Raw genomic sequence first — 16830 nt, 5'->3', positions numbered from 1 at the left:
CACATCTCATCCCAGTGACCATCAGCGCTGAAAAGTTTGTTTCCCTCGTAATAATTTATCGCCGCGGTACGCGTACGGACTTTGGCGCAAATGTGACGTCAAGGCGCTCGCAGGGACATCATCACAACATCTTGCGACGATGGGATGTAGACCTAAATAACAATGGGGTGAATGATGCATCCCGTTAGCGTGTTTATCTCCTGCCAAATGAGGGGTAAAACGCGCAACTCTTTCACGTGCAGAACCGTCACTATTATTGATATTAGACTGTGAATGTTTCCATGGTCGTGTCACAGCGGTATAAAAAGGTTGAGGATTCTTCAAGGAGAATAATCCACCTCCAGCTACGGGTGTCACCTGCTGTGGATCTATAAAGCAGGAAGCTGCAGTAGGCAGTAGAAGACACTCATTCACCGTGGAGGGGGTTGGTGGTAAATCCATAGACGTGTATCCATTATGAGCAGTACGAGTCTCCACAAGGCCTGTCCTTTTCTCAGCGTCCATGTGGAAGAAATTCAGAGGAGGAACAGCCGATGGAGTCACCTGCTCCGCAGGACAGCTCACATCATGATACGATGCTTGACTGCGTCGTGCATCGTCCCACCAACGAGTTTCATGTGTATCGCACCTTTCCTCAGCATTCAACCGTAACTTAGAGCGCTGAGATACCTGAGCCTTAGGAGAAGTTTTCCCCTTTTTTTTGTCCCCTCCATAGTGCAGTGATGTAAGTAGATGTCCTTGTTCTTGGTCACAGCTGTGATGATAATGAAAATGGTGCACCACACCGCGATGGGCGTCCCCTATCGTCGGGGAAGATGCTATCGCCAGTGCCTCCAAGACAGTAGGAGTCGCCAAACCAACGCTCTGACCTCCCTGCTTGGGAGTTTCCTCCGCCTTTTCAGAGTTCGTCTCAGAGCTGGTACTAACCCGTGCTGAGGTTAAGGGTTCTGCTGTTCTAAGGGGCTCTGCATGCGTCGCGGCTGAATGACCACTGACGCGTATCCTTCCCTCCTCAAGAGGAGCCTCTTGAGGCCGTGACAAGATCTCCGTCCCGCACTTTGTGTCACTAACTGTAGAAAAAGGTTGTATTTTAGGGCGTAAAGCCGCCGTATCAGACCTTGGCAATGATTCTGCTCGCTTCAGCGGCTGACTTTCACCCGATATGGTGTTATTATTCATCGCCTGCGGAGATTCCTCCAGAACCTTACTACTCACCACAAGGAAGTGGGACTGCATCCAGTAGTAGCAATCACACAAAACTCTTGCCACTTGTTGGGTGAGGTTAAGAGCCTCTATGGCTTCCTTCAACTCTGCCGCAGAGTGCTCACGTAGGTAAGTCTGGCATACCTCTGCTAAGGAGCTTGGAACGGATAACGGAGGCATCGCAAATATGAGACGCAGACTTCCACCAAACGTGCCTGTGCCAATGTTGTATAAATGACTCACTTGTCGTAAAGTGGCACACAACGCCGTCACTGCCTTTACATACGGATCTGTTGCTGCCGCCATATTCGCACTACGGGAAATAATAATCCTCTGAACACACACCATGGCGTCCTCCACAGACATCAAGTTCATCTCCGTAGCCGCCTCTTTCTCGGAAGACGGTGGCAGTGGTGGCGGCGGCGCAATTGTGGTTAGAGTAGAGGGAAGTGCTTCCATCTGTTGTTCCAAACTCTGTAGCCGTTCTACCCATGTAATTAACTCCCTTTTTTCTGCTTTAGATGCATCAAGGCGTTTCTCCGCAGCACGCGACTTGCGGGCCACGATAGAGACTGCCTCTTGAGCATCGACCATGCTCTCTTGCAGAGTTGTGATACGACCCTCCGTCTTTTTGCACCATTCTGCCTGAGTAGTCAATTCGTCTTGCGACTTCCTTCGAAGCAATTCCACCTCCAAGTAGAGACGATTGACGGCGGCTGACAAGGTTTCCAACCGCACCTCCACCTTGTCGTTACACACAGCCCCACCCACCCCAGTTTCCCGGTCAGCGATTTCAGCACTCGGCAGCGGTGCCACAGATGTATCAGGCATACGCTCAACAGCCCGCACCACCTCCCCACAGAGTTTTAGCAACTCCCTACGAATTTCGCTGCATGAATTGGCGTCTTCTCTCCCAACTGCAGTAAGTTTTTGATGTTCTTGAAGCATTTTGGCTTCGGTCTGCCGGTCCATGGCAGTGAGTCGTGTCCATTGTTCCTCCTGGTCCGCTACACGCTTCCACAAACGTTCCTCGTTGGACGCGCGCTGTCGTTGCTCCTCTGCAAGACACTCCTGCAGTTGACAGTAAAAGGCCTCATCGTGTGCGCCGGCAATGGCACTCACAGCTTCGCGTACCGTTAAAAGTAGTGCTGATGGCAGTAATTGAGACGGTGGCACATTTGTTGCACCCATCGTATCGACTTGCTGAATCTGTACAGCCAACTGTCGCGAGACCTCCTCTACCACCTGCCGCATAAAGCCAGGGGCCTTCAACACTGAGCTCGCCACCACAGCTATTTCACGCTCACTCCTGTCATTCAGTGTTTGGCTTGTGGATAAGAGCATGTCCAAGTCCTCGTCCAACGCGTCACTCAGATCTCGTTCCGCTGGCCGATTTTGGTCCTGATTCCTGCCGCGCCTATTGCTGCCCCTCTGCGGTGAGAAAAATTCAGAAGGACTCTGGGTTGGTTCAATGGGAGACAGTCCCCCCGGAAGTTCAGTACGCGATGGAAAAGACACATCGAACTCATCCAGTCGCTCCCGTTGACGCTGCCTTGCAGTGTCTCTCCTGCGCTGTGTTGCAGTCTGTTGCGTGTCGTACTTGTTCCTACGGGTGGAGGATGCAGCAGAAGCCAAACCAAGTTCCCTCTGATGCAGCGCATTCGCCAAACTACATGACATGGAGAAAAAAAAAAGGAGCGCCGCGTGCTCTCCTCCAGAGCAATTTCCATCCTGCTGTTACACTCCTCCTGGGCAACCCGGTAGCTCTCCCAACGCGCATCGACGTTGGCAATATAACGAGTCAGCAACCGGCCATTTTTTACCGACCGTCTCCCACCCCTCAATCTATCCGTCCCGTCGCTGGGGGGCTCCAGCCCAAAGTTTTCTCCGCCCTGAGAACGAGCATCAGCCATCATCGCACCTTTTTTGCAAACCAATGGAGTGTCATCATCACTTTCAGACGACACTGATGTCTCCAGGGCGTCACCTTCGTCATTGTGGTAGTCCACAGTACCAACCTCATTGCTCTCCTCGAAGAGACGCATTGGGGTTGTCAAAAGTATTCCATCCACTGAATCCGTTTCCCTCATTCTCGCTGCCGTCGTTATCTCAGTGGAACCTCGATTTGCCGACGACTTTGCCCTTCGCTCTGACAACAGCTGTTCCCCAGAAGAACAGTGTCCGTGTTGCCGCAAATTGGTCATCCAAGCCTTTTCCCGCTGGTGACTGTACTTCATCCCAATCTTATCCCGTAAATCGCACAGCATCTCCCACATGTATTGCACCACCCATGGGTTTACGTACTGGACACGAGACTCCAGTTCATGCATACGCGTCTCAAGCCGCTTGAGACCTCGATGCACAACATCCACTTCCTTCACAGTGGCCTTTGTTGTTTCCTTCCTGTGCTGCACAACACACGCACGGCTACGGGAGGTAAGCGTGGTGCCTGCCATCGTTGCATAAGACGTCCCTACTGCCGAAGGGGAAGGTGCCGCAACCACCAGGTCACTTGCATTGAATGAGGTGTTCATGTCTCTAGTAAAAGAACAAAAAAAAAACAATGAAAGAATGCAAAAACTACCACACCCACTCAGCGTGGGAGTACGCGTGCGGGTGTGTGGGACAAGGGCGCGAGCGAACACGCAGAAACCCTAACGGTTTTCTATGCACCTCCGAGAATAATAATAATAAAAAAAAAGCGTAAATACAAGAGGAAAAAAAAAGATAAAGGTTTAGAATAACATACACTACATGAACACCTCTCTGCAAAGCAAATGGCCGCACATGTGACTGCAGATCTCGAAGACACTTCCACACCACATGGAAAAGCAAACACTCCACCCCTTCCTTAGTTAAAATACAAAAAGGTATCTGTTTTTCCAAACTAAATTCCCGCACCTTCCCTTCTTGTCGTTATTTATTAAAAAAACATAGACAATGCTCACAAGGACAAGAAGACGCCAAAAAAAAAACTATATATATATTATATACAATGGCATGCGCCCAATTGAGGCCTCACACCGTGCTCCTATTACAGGAAAATACAACAAAGAAATCCACAGTTTGGTTTAATGCATCCGCAACCCTACACTCATGCATAGCTGTATTTCACACCCATACACCACTACACCAACTTTCTCATAACCCAATCCACACTAACTGGGGTCTCGTTGTGAACTCATAAAGCGGCAACCTTTAGGGCCCCGCAATCACACGAGCCGTCCCTCCATCCCCCTCCCAAGTTGAGCCCCTTCGCCAGTCCACCAAAACCGAAAGCTCTACCACGCAACGGCCCATCCGCGGGGTTGCCCTGTGGCAGCACGCACAAAATAAGCGCATCCACACTGTCGGTGCCAACAAGATACAATGCCCCGCCCAATTCCCGCGTCAAGGTGCACGGTCTCGCAACACCCCCACTCTTCAAAGGCGTCACCCCGCAATGCGGCATTATCTGTGCAGACACCAAAGCGTTGAGGCAAGCGCTCGGCGAATGCCAACAAGGCAAAAAAAAAAAAAAACATTCTGTGCTGCTGCCCACATGAAGTAATGGCCTGGAAAACGCCGCAACAGCCTCGTGGCCACCATGACGTCCCCCACGGCCGCCAGACGTGACGCACTCTCCAAGCGTGTGAAGCCGCACCCGCGGCGAGGCAAGCCGCCTGAGATCCGTCACAGATGTTGTCCATCCAACCGCCCATACCATGTCCAAGAGAAGGTGAGAGAAGACGACTGGGACCGCGGCCAGTGTGGAGCACTCAAATACCGCTACGTTACCACAGCCTGCAGAGTCGTGCCACGGTTTCCAGCCGCCACCACAAAAGGTGCGACAGACCCTGTCGATTCACGAGACGCGGAAGAAGCGTCAGCTATCCTTTAATAAACACAAGACCAAAATAAAAATAAAAACGCGGCATGCGCCGCCCCCAACGCGTGGCCGTAGGAAACAAATCAACTAATAGACAAACAAATCGATTTACATGAACACACAACCCACTCATTCGCTTGACCTCACCTAGATGCATACTCCCCTCCACAAGCGCATGGAATGTGCACCTGGATGAGGCATTACCCTTTCTGGCTAAAAAAAAAAAAGGAAACAGCTCTGCCCATTATGCCACACGACCTCCACTAACGAAGTGAGTTATCCAGCACTCACAAACACACACACATGCACAAACAGACAAAGTCATTCACACAAGGATCTCTAATAAGCAGGGTCTCGCGATAAATTTAAGAGGTAACAGTTTTTACGACCCCATCCCATACACCGGGCCTCCCCGCGTGGAGGCTATTAGGGTTGAGGTGCGAGGCCAATAAACAACTGCACTCGTTACCTTTCATTGCACCCATGAAACAGACTAAGTAATAAGTAAAAAATAATGCAAAAATAAACGGCCCGCTTGCTAACAGAATGCAAAAAATAACAATAATAATAAATCACACAATAACAAACAAATTTTACCTAAAAGTATGGGTAATGAGACAGCGCCCAAACAAAAAAAAAAACGTTTTAAAAGAATGAGTGAAAATCCCCTACAAAGTTATATCAACTTACTCCCAGTTATTGTCGGCGTCGCCTACTCGTTTTCATAAATTACCCCTTATCTTATCGTTTTACGACGCCTACATCGCCTCACGGTATATATTCATCACATCTTCTTTGCTACCCTGTCGCGGGTTGGTAACGGCGCAAGCATCTTGCAAGGCTGCAGTGGCCAGTGCAGGAATATCTTCCTCACGCATACCAAGTTCCTTAAACCCCAGCGGAATGTTCACTTCCTTTGATAGATGACGAATCGCATTAACAGCTGCAGCCGCAGCCTCCTTATCGTCCATGCCTGTCGTAATTGCACCCAATTGGCCTGCAACATCACGAAGACGGTGTGCACAGACGTCAGAGTTATACTGCTGCACGTGTGGAAGCAGGATTGCATTACAAACACCATGGGGAAGGTCGTAAAAGCCACCGAGCTGGTGCGCCATGGCGTGCACGTAGCCGAGACTGGCGCTGTTGAAAGCCATTCCTGCAATGAATTCAGCATAACACATACCCTCCCGCGCCACAAGATCCTTGCCATTCCTCACTGCATTAGCGAGGTGCTGCTTGACAAGTTTCATGGCCTGCAGTGCGCAAGCATCCGTAATAGGGGATGCGGCCAGTGACACATAGGCCTCAATCGCATGCGTGAGAGCATCCATGCCCGTGGCAGCAGTAAGAGCAGGCGGCTGTCCCACCATCAGTAGAGCATCATTTACGGCAATGAGCGGAGTTATTCTCTCTGTCACAATCACCATCTTTACGTGCCGCTTTTCGTCTGTGATAACCGCAAAGCGTGTCATTTCGCTGGCTGTGCCAGATGTTGTGTTGATGGCGACAAGTGGAAACTGATCCTTTTCTGCCTTATTCAGGCCCTCGTAATCAAAAATGGAGCCACCATTGGTTTTAACGAGAGCAACTCCCTTTGCGCAATCCTGTGGTGATCCTCCGCCCAGAGAAATAACAGAATCACACGAGTTCCTGTTCAACAGCTCCAAGCCGGTCTCCACGTTGTGAGCAGTCGGGTTAGGGTGCACATCCTTAAATATGACGGGCTTCATTTGGCACTTCTTCTCAAGTGTCTCCACAACAGTGCCAAGAATGCCCGCCTTTTCGACGCCAACGTCACACACCAGTAAGGGCTTCTTGAAGCCCAGATTCAGCATTTTGCCAGCGGCCTCGTCGAGCGCCCCAACACCAAGATAGCTTAGTGTTGGCATAAAAAAGGCGGAGGCGGCGGCAGTTAGGCGCGTGGAACGAAACATGATTGCTGCTTCTTTTCTTTACTATGAAAACAGTAAAAAGTTTTAAAAAATATGGATCACCTTTTTATTTATTTTGGTTTACTGTCCTTCTCGTTTGCGTGATGCTTTGGCTAATAGAATTCGCTTCCTCCTCAAGTGAAAAAATGTCGTGAGACAGAGAAGGAGATATAATGATGCCACCGGCGAGAAGGAGTATATTACGCGCGCCTTCAATCCCTCGCTCTTTCCTTCACTTTTCCTTTCCTCTTTTGTTGATGCCTCCTATCCTGTACGTCTGGGACACGGCAAAGCGGCGGGAACGTGAAGCCGTCTGCTACAAACCCCCGCCGGAGGGAAACGCCCCAGGATAAAATGGGGCAGTTGGCCCCGCCAGAAAAGCAAATAAATGAGGGTAAACAAAGAGGAAACGACGGCGGCAGCGGTGTACGTGCCCCTCATCATCCCTCCGAGAAGTCTAGAGCAACGCAAATGGAGGCGAGGCCTGCATGCCAAAAATGAAATAAGGTGCCCCAGTCGCTGCTGCTGCTGCTGACGGGGAGAGCGTCCAGAAACTCCTCAGAAACGTCATCCACGTCTGGCGCTGATCACAGGCAGAGGAGGTCACTCGTCAGCCCAACGGGAACTACTCAACACCGTCCTTTTCATAGCTCCTGTAGATCGATGATTGGAACTCGGTTAATTCGAAGCCTCCAAAAAAATACAAAAATAGACACATAGTTTGAAAAAAAAAAAAATCACCACGCAAAATAAACGAGAGGGACACAATAATGGAGAGATGACAGTAATATTCAAGAGCGACAGAGAATTACGATGCAATCTGTCATTTGAGGGAGGACACAGAGACACACACCCCATCCGTAAAAGCAGGTTGTTCCTTGGACTCTTGCAATGTGTGGTGCTCCCTTCTAAAATTTGAATTCCGCTAGAATATGTGTGCAACGTCAATTTCCCCCCTTAACCTCATCCTCCAACTTGAGTAATAGTCTTAAAATTCACCTGCCTAGTTTCTTTTCCCATCTCACCTTACCCCACCCCACCCCGCCTCGCGCTTCCTCGACACGGGACGTCGCAGCATAGAACAGCCTTTGCTAGCGTTTTTTTTCCCCCCTCTGCTTTGTCCCTGTTGCTTCTTCTAGTTCTCACCACGGTGCACAGGCAAGGAAGAGAGAGAGAGAAAGCAGGAGCTCCATAATGGCACCAAAAAACGAGGAGTGGCGGGAATAGGGAAAAATAGGTAAAAACAAAACAAAAAAAAAGCATTCTTTTTTTTTGTGTGTGTGTTGTCGTTTTGTTTTGTTTGTTGGTACGAGGAAATTTCACCGCCCACCCACCGTTGTTGTCGCTACTGCACCAAATACGACTCGCCGTCTCTATCGGCGCCACACCGATAGCCGTCAGCGACGCCAAGCCCCACGGAAAGCCTCAAAGTGAAGCAACGCTTTGCATCGTAAACGCCTTCTTTTTTTGTTTTTCACGTTCATCTTCTGCCAATCATTTATCGCCTCTATTTTTGAGTCTTAGCTTACCATTTTCATTCCCTCTCTACTTGTTGCTGCGAAAACGTCCTGCATCACTCGCACCAACTATATGGCAGGAGCGTTAAGGAAAGCTCTTTGTTTTTTTTCTTTTTGTCTCTCCCTCTTTTTTTCCCTCCATATTCTTTCAATCCCTAAAAATCTGTGAAGAAAGAGGGACCGGCGAAGGAATGTGGCGCGGCAATATTAGCGAGAGAGACGCCGCCATAGGTGTCGTGTTAGTGTTTTCTTCTTCAGCTGTAGCTCTGGGTTTGTCTGAGTTTTCCTTCATTTTGCTCCTCCGGCACCCTATTCGGTTCCCCCTTTGTTGGCGCACGTGGTCCCCCTTGTTATACTCTGCCTTGATTAAATATAAATGGAAAAGTGTGCGGGCGTGCCTCCAGCCCAATCATCGCACGTAGATAGCAATAACTCCCCTTCTGGGTGATCAGGAGTTTTTATTATTATTTTTTTTTTGCTTTGCGTTGCTATTTGTTTGCTTCATGTTTTCTTTCCTCATTTGATTTCAGTGGACGGCGAGGTTTTCCCGCGGATTATCGTCGTCGTCGCCGTCTTTGGCAGCAACAGTGGCTTAAGAGACACATGCTATCGACCACCCTAGCGGTCAACACGAGATCACCATCGTTTGCCACCGCATCTTCTTCGCCCTCCACTACGACACCACACCCATTACTTCTTCTTTCCCTTGCCCGTCACTGCCTTCGTCTGCTTGACACCCTCAATGCTCACTTTAGGATCAAGTGCTAGGCACTCCGTCACGGCACCCCAGCCGACTGTGATCTTCCCCTCGCGGATGGTGAACTTAAGTCCCTTTTCCATCGGCATTGGATAGGCAAGGGTGAGCACAAGCTCACGATTATCACCAGGCATGCAGACAAGCGTCTTTTCAAACTCCCTGAGTTCAGCCTCTTTCTTCTTTTGTTCCTCCGCGTCACGGCCGTACTTTTTGTTTAGCTCACCCGCAAGCTTCTCGCTTTCCGGGAAGTTGATATCTGCCGTGACATCCGCGCAGTGGAAAAAGAGCTGCGGGCGATAGTGGGGACTAAAGGCCGTGTGACGGCCACCTTCTTCTTTTGTCAGCACGTAAACCTGCGCACGAACCTTGTTAAACAAGGTGGTGGCTCCTGGTGCGGAGAGAACCATGCCGCGTTCCACGTTGTCCTTGGAGAGGTTCACTGTATCCCCGGCACCGACGATGCTCGCACCCACAGAGTCGCCGGGCATACACTCATCCAGTGTTTTATGGTACATTTCTATACCAGCAATCTTCACGGTCATTTTCTTTGCGCTGAAGCCGGAAAGTTCGGCGTCTGCACCGACCTTCATCAAACCTTGGTCCACACGTCCAGTCACAATAACAGACTTTTTATCCTTTCCAATCTCGTAGACATGTTCAATAGCCATAAGGAAAGGTTTGTCAGTGGCACGCGGCGGGTCAGGAATCCATTCATCGCACTTATTTACAAGCTCAAGAATGCGGGCCTCATTTTCAGGATCACCCTCCAATGCCTTCACCGCAGAGCCCCGCACAAATGGTGTCTCCTCCGCAGGAAACTTGTACTTTTCAAGAAGCTCACGCACCTCCATCTCCACAAGCTCAATCATGTCCTCCTGCCCATGCATCATGTCACACTTGTTGATGAAGCAAACAAGAGCAGGAAGGCCAATCTGCGAACAAATCAGCAAATGTTCTCGCGTTTGCGGCATGCATCCATCGTTAGCTGCTACAACAAGAATTCCACCATCCATTTGTGCGGCACCGGTGATCATGTTCTTGACAAAGTCCATGTGACCTGGACAGTCTATGTGTCCGTAGTGACGTTTTTCAGACTCGTACTCCACGTGAGTTGCGTTGATCGTGATCTTACGGCTCTTTTCTTCTGGGGATTTGTCAATGGAAAAGTAGTCAAGTGCCTTTGCTTTCCCATTCTTCGCCAGAACTGTCGTAATGGCAGACGTAAGCGTTGTCTTACCGTGATCGACATGACCAATTGTACCAATGATAAGATGTGGCTTGCTACGCTGAAAAACCTCCTTCTTCGGGGCTAAAAGGCCGCTTCGAATAGCAGCACGAAACATTGGAAAACAATAAGAACAATAATAATAAACCCCGTGCGAATCCCCTTCCTAGAACGCTCTATCTACAATGAGTCTTTCGCGGGAGATCTGTCTCTCTCGCTCGTTACTTAGTGGGGTGCGTGAATGGCAAAAAAAAAAAAATGACTACCTATAGGAAAGCACGGTCTTCTAGAGTCAGAAGGAGAAATCCGTTCAAGTAAATAAATTTGTGTCCAAAGAAGAAGAATACAATTTTTAAAGTAAAATAGAAACGACACATCAGGAAATTTTCCGTCTCTTCCGTGAACATCGTCGCGATAGCCCACATATATTCTCTTTCTTTCCATGTGAGAAGAAGTGAAATCAGGGTTGTTGATTGTTGTTTCCCTCCCCTGTGCATTCACTCACACTCTTGCATCCATTTACATCAGAGAAACTAAGTGACCTCTCGCTCTAATATATTATATATATGCAGAGATGTCACATTCTACTCGTCATTCCCCTGCTTTTTATCATCCCATTTCTTTTTTCTATATGGCGCTCCAATAGACAGTCACCACCGCGTAGATGTGGGCGGAGAGGTCATGTGCATGGTTAACCCAGCCGTCAGCCTGGCTATAGTAGCAGCTAGAGCACACATGAATTCCAGCCCCACATTTCCGCATTATCATGCAATGCACTACGTATTTGTACGGACGATGCATTCCCAACAGTTTTTCCATAATACCATCGCAAATAAGCTGAATCCATCCCTGAGCCTTGATGTGGTCATAGCGCTGGGCGTCGTCTTCACCGCCCTCATCGTCAAAATACGGGCTAAGAACCTGCAAGATGATGTTTTTCACATCATTCGGCGGGATGCCGCTAATCTCCATGTTGCTCCCATGCTCTGTCACCCTCTCAGCCTCCTCTGGCTCAGCGCTGTCAATCTCTTCATGCGACCGTGTATCGTGGAATACTGGAAGCATCCCTGTGGTAACTGTTGTTGCATTTTTCGATGTTAATGTCTCTTCAGTATTGGTGCCAGCAGGTGATCCGGTTTCTTGGTCCTGTACGGTCGGCGGAGCATTCGCAGCAACATCTGGAGCCGGCGGCCCTTCCAATGAGGCTTCTACAGACATGGTAGCGATCCAGTTTGTCGCACGACCTCCCTTGAGAACCGCACAAAACATGTAGGGAAGAAAAAAGACGTCACAGTGGTCAGCACAAGGAAGGTGGGAAGCTCAATAAATAAATAGACAAACAGAAGGGGTAAAGAAGACAACGGATAGAAAAAAAAAAAAAGATTTTTAAAAACGTCAATTTCACACAAGACTACGCAGCCTTGTCAGTTCCTTCGCCTCCAGGCCCAACACAGAGCCACAGTAGTTCGCCTGACGCAAAACTGACTGTAGGAATTCCCGAAGTCTCGCCGAACTACCGCGTAGTGAAACTACACCGGTGCCACTTCGTCCGGCGACGCTAAGAACCCGCCAACGGCTCAATGCGGCAATGGCGGCGTGAAAAGCCGCACGGTCAAGAGCTGCGGCTGCTTGGGTCCCCATAGAAGATGAGACGTCCTCTAACAGGTCAACAACGGTTCGCGCCACTCCCGCCTCGTGTCGCAAGTACACGTATAACAGAACAAAGAATGCTTCGCGGGAGCAATACCCGAGTTCCACAAGACGGCAATCCGTAAGCAGATCGTCAAACAATAGCGGTTGCCTACATAAAGGAGAGGGCGAAGCCGCTGTCGTCGCCATTGCTGCAGCCGCCTTTCTTGCATTCCGAGCGGGTTTCTCGGAAGAAGTCGATAACCATAACGTCCGTACCGCTTCTGGGGCAGTAGCAAAGGTCTCCCGCAAGCTTTTGTCGCTTCCACTCTCTTTCAACCTGCTTTTCAGCCATAATAACATGCCGCGACGGCTCTTCTCGTTAAGGAACACAAGGCGCCCAGAACAAACTTCGCCAAAAACAGACGAGACAGACGCCACCACTCTTCCTGCTGTGGCAGCAATACTCCTCAGATCCTTAGAAACTCGCGCAACGCGTCGCACAAAAACAGCGCCTTCCACCGACTCATGTTCAGCGCGGCTGACGTCGTCCATTTCTGTGAGGACAGCTGTCAGCATCCCTAGCATCGTTTCCTCCAGCAACTGCGTGAGATGAGATGGTGATGCTGTGGATGCACACAATGTCGTATTCACTTGCTGGTTTACTACTTCCTGTGCGCCGCTCAGGACATCAAAGCTCCATCCCGTGTGAGGAGGAACCAGGCTATCCATCTCGGTCCCCAACGGAACTTCAGAGGCAGAGGATTTTTTATTCCTGCCTTTGTTCTTCGTTAGCGCTACCCTTCGTTCAATACGGTGTTGCAAGCTTTCTCTCACCTCTACTAGGCAGGCCCTAGCCACACGACTAGCAGTCCACGGAAGCAATGGGATGCAGCGTGTCTCACAAGTAAGTCGGCTCGAGAGACGTTTCTCCAGCTGCCGAATATCGGGCGTAGATGAAGTCATGACAAGCGACATGCCACCGCCTCGACCATCACTCTCATGCATAAGCCCAGAGAGCACATACAGAAGTTGATCACACCAAATCCCAAAGCGTTCCACGCGACGGATGCAAATAACAAGATTTGTGCCGTAACTCTTCATCAAAAGAAGCGCTCGCTGCAAGGCTGGCAAGGCACTCGAAACACCACCCGTAGCCAACGCCATAGTTGACGTCATCAATAGCAAGCCTTCCTCGCCGTCCATTTTTCCACCTTCACTCTCCGAGTCAACAGGCGATTGCGGACGAGCCCGCTTTCTTGTCGCTTTCTTGTCGTTTTCTTTCCCGGATTTTTTTTGCCGGTTAGCTGCAGCCCTCTTTCGTGCTAGCAAGTTGGAACTGTCATCGTCACTCTCTTGAACCTCAGACTCAGCAAGGTCCTGCTGCAGCAACTTTGAGAAGCCAAATAGAGACCCAAAATCAAAGCTTCCCGTACGCAAGGACCAGTCAGCCGCGCGTAGTTGTGCCGATTGTGGGCGTTTCAAAAAATCGAGAAGTTGGTCCGCAATGGAGCGCAGGCCATCTTCGTCGCCGTTCAGAGTATCACCATCGAGGTAAAAAACAAGTGTCCTTTCACGCTGTCTGAACTCTTTCGCCACGAGGCGAAGAATGCGGTGCTTGCCACACCCACGCGGGCCCCATAGAGCATGACAGGAACGATGCCCAAGTGTACATGAGGCCGCAATGGCGCTGAGGACGGAACGATAGGCCTCCTCGTGCATGCTGAACTCATCACATTTTCCGGCGTCCTCAGCATGTTCGCCTTCTGCCTCTGAGCGTGGTGGGGAGCGTCCTCGCTTCGCCAGGGTAAGAAACGATTTGCCAGTGTGTGCCGTAAGTTGAGCCAACACGCGGCAGCAGTGCAAGGAAAGCCGATACTGGAGATTCGCAAGAAGACACTTCTCGTCATCTTCATTGCTGAGCTGGCTCTTCGAGGACGGCTTCATAATGAAAACCGTAGAGGCTACCACCTTCTACACAGCGGGCATACGGCAAAACAATGAAGGATAAGAACCATGGAGGTAATCTCCCCAGAGAGAGAGAGAGAGAGAGAGAGAGCAGGAAGGAAAACATGCCCAATCACCCCTTTAGTAACGACACACTCGGCGCGGTTGCAGGTGTGTAGGAAAGATAGTCATTGCAGACGCTTTAGCAAAGTAAATAACAACATGCAGAGATACGTTGCCAAATATAGAGGCTTCGCATAAAAAATAAAATAAGACACGCTACAAGAGAGTCAGGGATGAAACAAGAAACAACAACAGCAACGATACATCGACAGTAATAGTAGCAACCATAACGTGGAATATAAGGCCATGTTAGGTGCCTTGACATGACGGAAGCTTATGTATGAGGAGCGAGTATGTATTGGGTACACTCCTACGCGCCTTGAGAGGAAACAACTTCACGCGTTTAAACAGTTGTACTTCCTCCAGTATTTCTACTTGCACGCAGTTGGGTGGGATAACCTCTGTCAGGCATAACTGCGCTTTCTGGCGAGGAAACTCCGACTCCTCCGTCCATCCGTTGTATACCTTTCCACCAGCCTTCACAACGCGTGTCATCTGCTGCAATACACTGCAAAAAAGGGTTTCATTGTACACATGGTAAACGGAGCCAAAACTAAACGCATGATCAAAAAAATTTGAGGGCAGCCAATCCATGCGGGTTCCATCGGCTACACAGTAGCGATTTCGTTTTGTCGTCATCATTCGGGCGTATTCAATCGTTTTATTACTGATGTCAATCCCCATCCCAACGGCACCATAAAAATCATGCATAAACTGCAAGTGGTGACCACATCCACAGCCCCAATCCAGCAATCGATCGTTCTTTCTCACATTAAGCAAACCCGCAATCACACGCAGAATGACTTCATGGTCGTTCAGGTTGACACGATGCCATATGCCATCCTTGTGGCAGCCGTGTGCACGACGATCGTACTTCTGTGAAACACTTGTAGGCTTCTTCCGGGGTAAATGTTTCAGCGGGATTTGTCGTAACTCGAACGAAGGATCATACGGTGGACAGAGAGGCCACTCCACCGGTTCTGAGCCATTTATGAAAACCTCCCGCAAAAAAGTTTCCCTCCTCTCCGACGCGTTCTGTGCGCCGCAGTCCATACCTTTTGGCCCATGACAACGGAATGGCATGGCCTCAACGTCATTGTACACTTTATCCGGCACCCGTGCCGTCCTCTCCCTTGAATGCTTCGTTATCACAAGAGAGTACGTGCTGGGTGTCGACTGCCTCGCCTTCAAAGGAAATACGCGGATGTGAGAAAAGGCTTCTTTTTCCTCCACAATTTTGTACGTCACAGGCAAATCAGCAAGGCACAAGGGCACGTGCCTTCGCTTAAAGTCATTTTCATCACTCCAGCCATTGTAGACTGTTCCCAGCGGTTTCACCACACGTAGCATCTGTCTCAGCACATTACAGAAAAGCGTCTGATTATACACATGTCGCATCGACCCAAAACTGATGACGTGGTCAAAAAAATCCGATAAAATCCAACTCATGTTTGTCCCGTCTGCTACACAATGAAGTAGATCATCAGAGGTTATCAAACGCGCGTAAAAGATCGATGCATTCGCCACGTCTATTCCAACGCTCTTCACACTATATTCCTCATACATGAATTGCATGCTCTGTCCACATCCACTCCCCCAATCTAAAACAAAGGAGCCTCTACCGACGCCACTCATATTGACAATACCACGCAGAATATCCCGATGGTCCTCCGCACGCACACCATGCCAGATACCATCCTTAAGGCAATTGTGCACACGCCTGTTGTATTTTGTTGCCACACTTTTCGCCTTCCTCCGCGGGAGATGTTCAAGTGGGATCTGTACTGTATCCAACGCCTGGGCATCGTACGGTGGACAAGCAAGGCCGCGCAGAGAAGACCGTGGTGTAACAACTTTACCACTTCGCAACTCAACCAACGACTTCTCTACGACCATGGGTGTGGTCACAAACGACGCATGTGAAACAATCAACAAAGATCTTTCCGCACGATCATCCTCCTCTGAAAAAAAAACCAACAAGCAGTGATCAGCAAACCGCAAAACAAAGCAACCACCAGCACAGCGAAACGACAACAAACACATCTCTGCAAAAAAGATACCCGACGCAGAACCTTCCACTTAAAGTGAGATGACATCGCAGATACTACTATGGAAAACAAAAACATGCGAAAAAAAAAACATACAAGCACAACACGTCAACAAAAAAACAATTACATGAACTATACAACAGTAGGCGTTTCGCTGAGACTCTCCGCCCCCTGAAATCACCCCGCTGAGAATGGAACCCACAGCACGAGGTGTTAGACGAGGGCGTCGCGGCAAGCGCGAGAATAGGCCAAGATTCCCGTGGGACGCAGACAGCGTTCACACAAGAATGGAGGGGAGAAGTGGTGGGTGGAAACAGGTCGCTCAACATTTGTACACATTCAAGAGTCCTCATTGGTGGGTCGGTCCGCCTGTCGTTAGACAAGTTTTCATCATTGCGGCCAGCAACGCAACCTGTCGTGGGTGGGTAGGGCAGCAGGTGTCGTCAGCAAGATATGTATACGGATTGTCATCGTGTCGTTTCAGCGCACAGTGCTCTGATTACGGGATCCGTCTCTGAATAAGTCATCACGCCGGCAGTAGGGGATCACACAGCCAGGGGGCGCGCGTCTCGGAAAACC

The 16830-nt window shown here is 49.7% G+C and overlaps 8 protein-coding genes across 8 annotated transcripts, besides 5 other annotated features; all 8 read right to left on the bottom strand.

The window, feature by feature from the left end:
* Positions 1-21: 21 nt before the first annotated feature.
* On the bottom strand, positions 22-2547 carry TraAM80_00762 (uncharacterized protein; the record flags this gene model as incomplete). Its single annotated transcript, XM_029377831.1, has 1 exon — positions 22-2547. The coding sequence occupies one exon, from the start codon at positions 2545-2547 to the stop codon at positions 22-24; it is 2526 nt and encodes an 841-aa protein (XP_029242311.1).
* Positions 2548-2573: 26 nt separating this feature from the next.
* On the bottom strand, positions 2574-3737 carry TraAM80_00761 (uncharacterized protein; the record flags this gene model as incomplete). Its single annotated transcript, XM_029377830.1, has 1 exon — positions 2574-3737. The coding sequence occupies one exon, from the start codon at positions 3735-3737 to the stop codon at positions 2574-2576; it is 1164 nt and encodes a 387-aa protein (XP_029242310.1).
* A 647-nt stretch (positions 3738-4384) lies between these two features.
* On the bottom strand, positions 4385-4909 carry TraAM80_00760 (uncharacterized protein; the record flags this gene model as incomplete). The annotated part of the gene is made up of 1 exon (XM_029377829.1): positions 4385-4909. The coding sequence occupies one exon, from the start codon at positions 4907-4909 to the stop codon at positions 4385-4387; it is 525 nt and encodes a 174-aa protein (XP_029242309.1).
* Positions 4910-5355: 446 nt separating this feature from the next.
* Positions 5356-5403: a microsatellite.
* Positions 5404-5829: 426 nt separating this feature from the next.
* Positions 5830-7008, bottom strand: TraAM80_00759 (alcohol dehydrogenase; the record flags this gene model as incomplete). Its single annotated transcript, XM_029377828.1, has 1 exon — positions 5830-7008. One exon carries the CDS (start codon positions 7006-7008, stop codon positions 5830-5832), a length of 1179 nt encoding a protein of 392 aa, XP_029242308.1.
* Positions 7009-8020: 1012 nt separating this feature from the next.
* Positions 8021-8051: a microsatellite.
* A 221-nt stretch (positions 8052-8272) lies between these two features.
* Positions 8273-8313: a microsatellite.
* Positions 8314-8977: 664 nt separating this feature from the next.
* Positions 8978-9039: a sequence feature (A-rich).
* Positions 9040-9212: 173 nt separating this feature from the next.
* TraAM80_00758 (putative elongation factor Tu) lies at positions 9213-10622 on the bottom strand (the record flags this gene model as incomplete). The annotated part of the gene is made up of 1 exon (XM_029377827.1): positions 9213-10622. The coding sequence occupies one exon, from the start codon at positions 10620-10622 to the stop codon at positions 9213-9215; it is 1410 nt and encodes a 469-aa protein (XP_029242307.1).
* Positions 10623-11131: 509 nt separating this feature from the next.
* On the bottom strand, positions 11132-11773 carry TraAM80_00757 (dynein light chain; the record flags this gene model as incomplete). Its single annotated transcript, XM_029377826.1, has 1 exon — positions 11132-11773. The coding sequence occupies one exon, from the start codon at positions 11771-11773 to the stop codon at positions 11132-11134; it is 642 nt and encodes a 213-aa protein (XP_029242306.1).
* A 132-nt stretch (positions 11774-11905) lies between these two features.
* TraAM80_00756 (uncharacterized protein) lies at positions 11906-14080 on the bottom strand (the record flags this gene model as incomplete). Its single annotated transcript, XM_029377825.1, has 1 exon — positions 11906-14080. One exon carries the CDS (start codon positions 14078-14080, stop codon positions 11906-11908), a length of 2175 nt encoding a protein of 724 aa, XP_029242305.1.
* Positions 14081-14166: 86 nt separating this feature from the next.
* Positions 14167-14192: a microsatellite.
* A 260-nt stretch (positions 14193-14452) lies between these two features.
* Positions 14453-16099, bottom strand: TraAM80_00755 (methyltransferase; the record flags this gene model as incomplete). The annotated part of the gene is made up of 1 exon (XM_029377824.1): positions 14453-16099. The coding sequence occupies one exon, from the start codon at positions 16097-16099 to the stop codon at positions 14453-14455; it is 1647 nt and encodes a 548-aa protein (XP_029242304.1).
* Positions 16100-16830: the final 731 nt, after the last annotated feature.

The sequence above is a fragment of the Trypanosoma rangeli genome, assembly GCF_003719475.1.
Source record: "Trypanosoma rangeli strain AM80 chromosome Unknown Tra_15.4_contig_00014, whole genome shotgun sequence".
NCBI lineage: Eukaryota > Euglenozoa > Kinetoplastea > Trypanosomatida > Trypanosomatidae > Trypanosoma > Trypanosoma rangeli.
The sequence above is the reverse complement of the archived record's forward strand: the minus strand, read 5'-3'. Positions and strand labels throughout refer to the sequence as shown.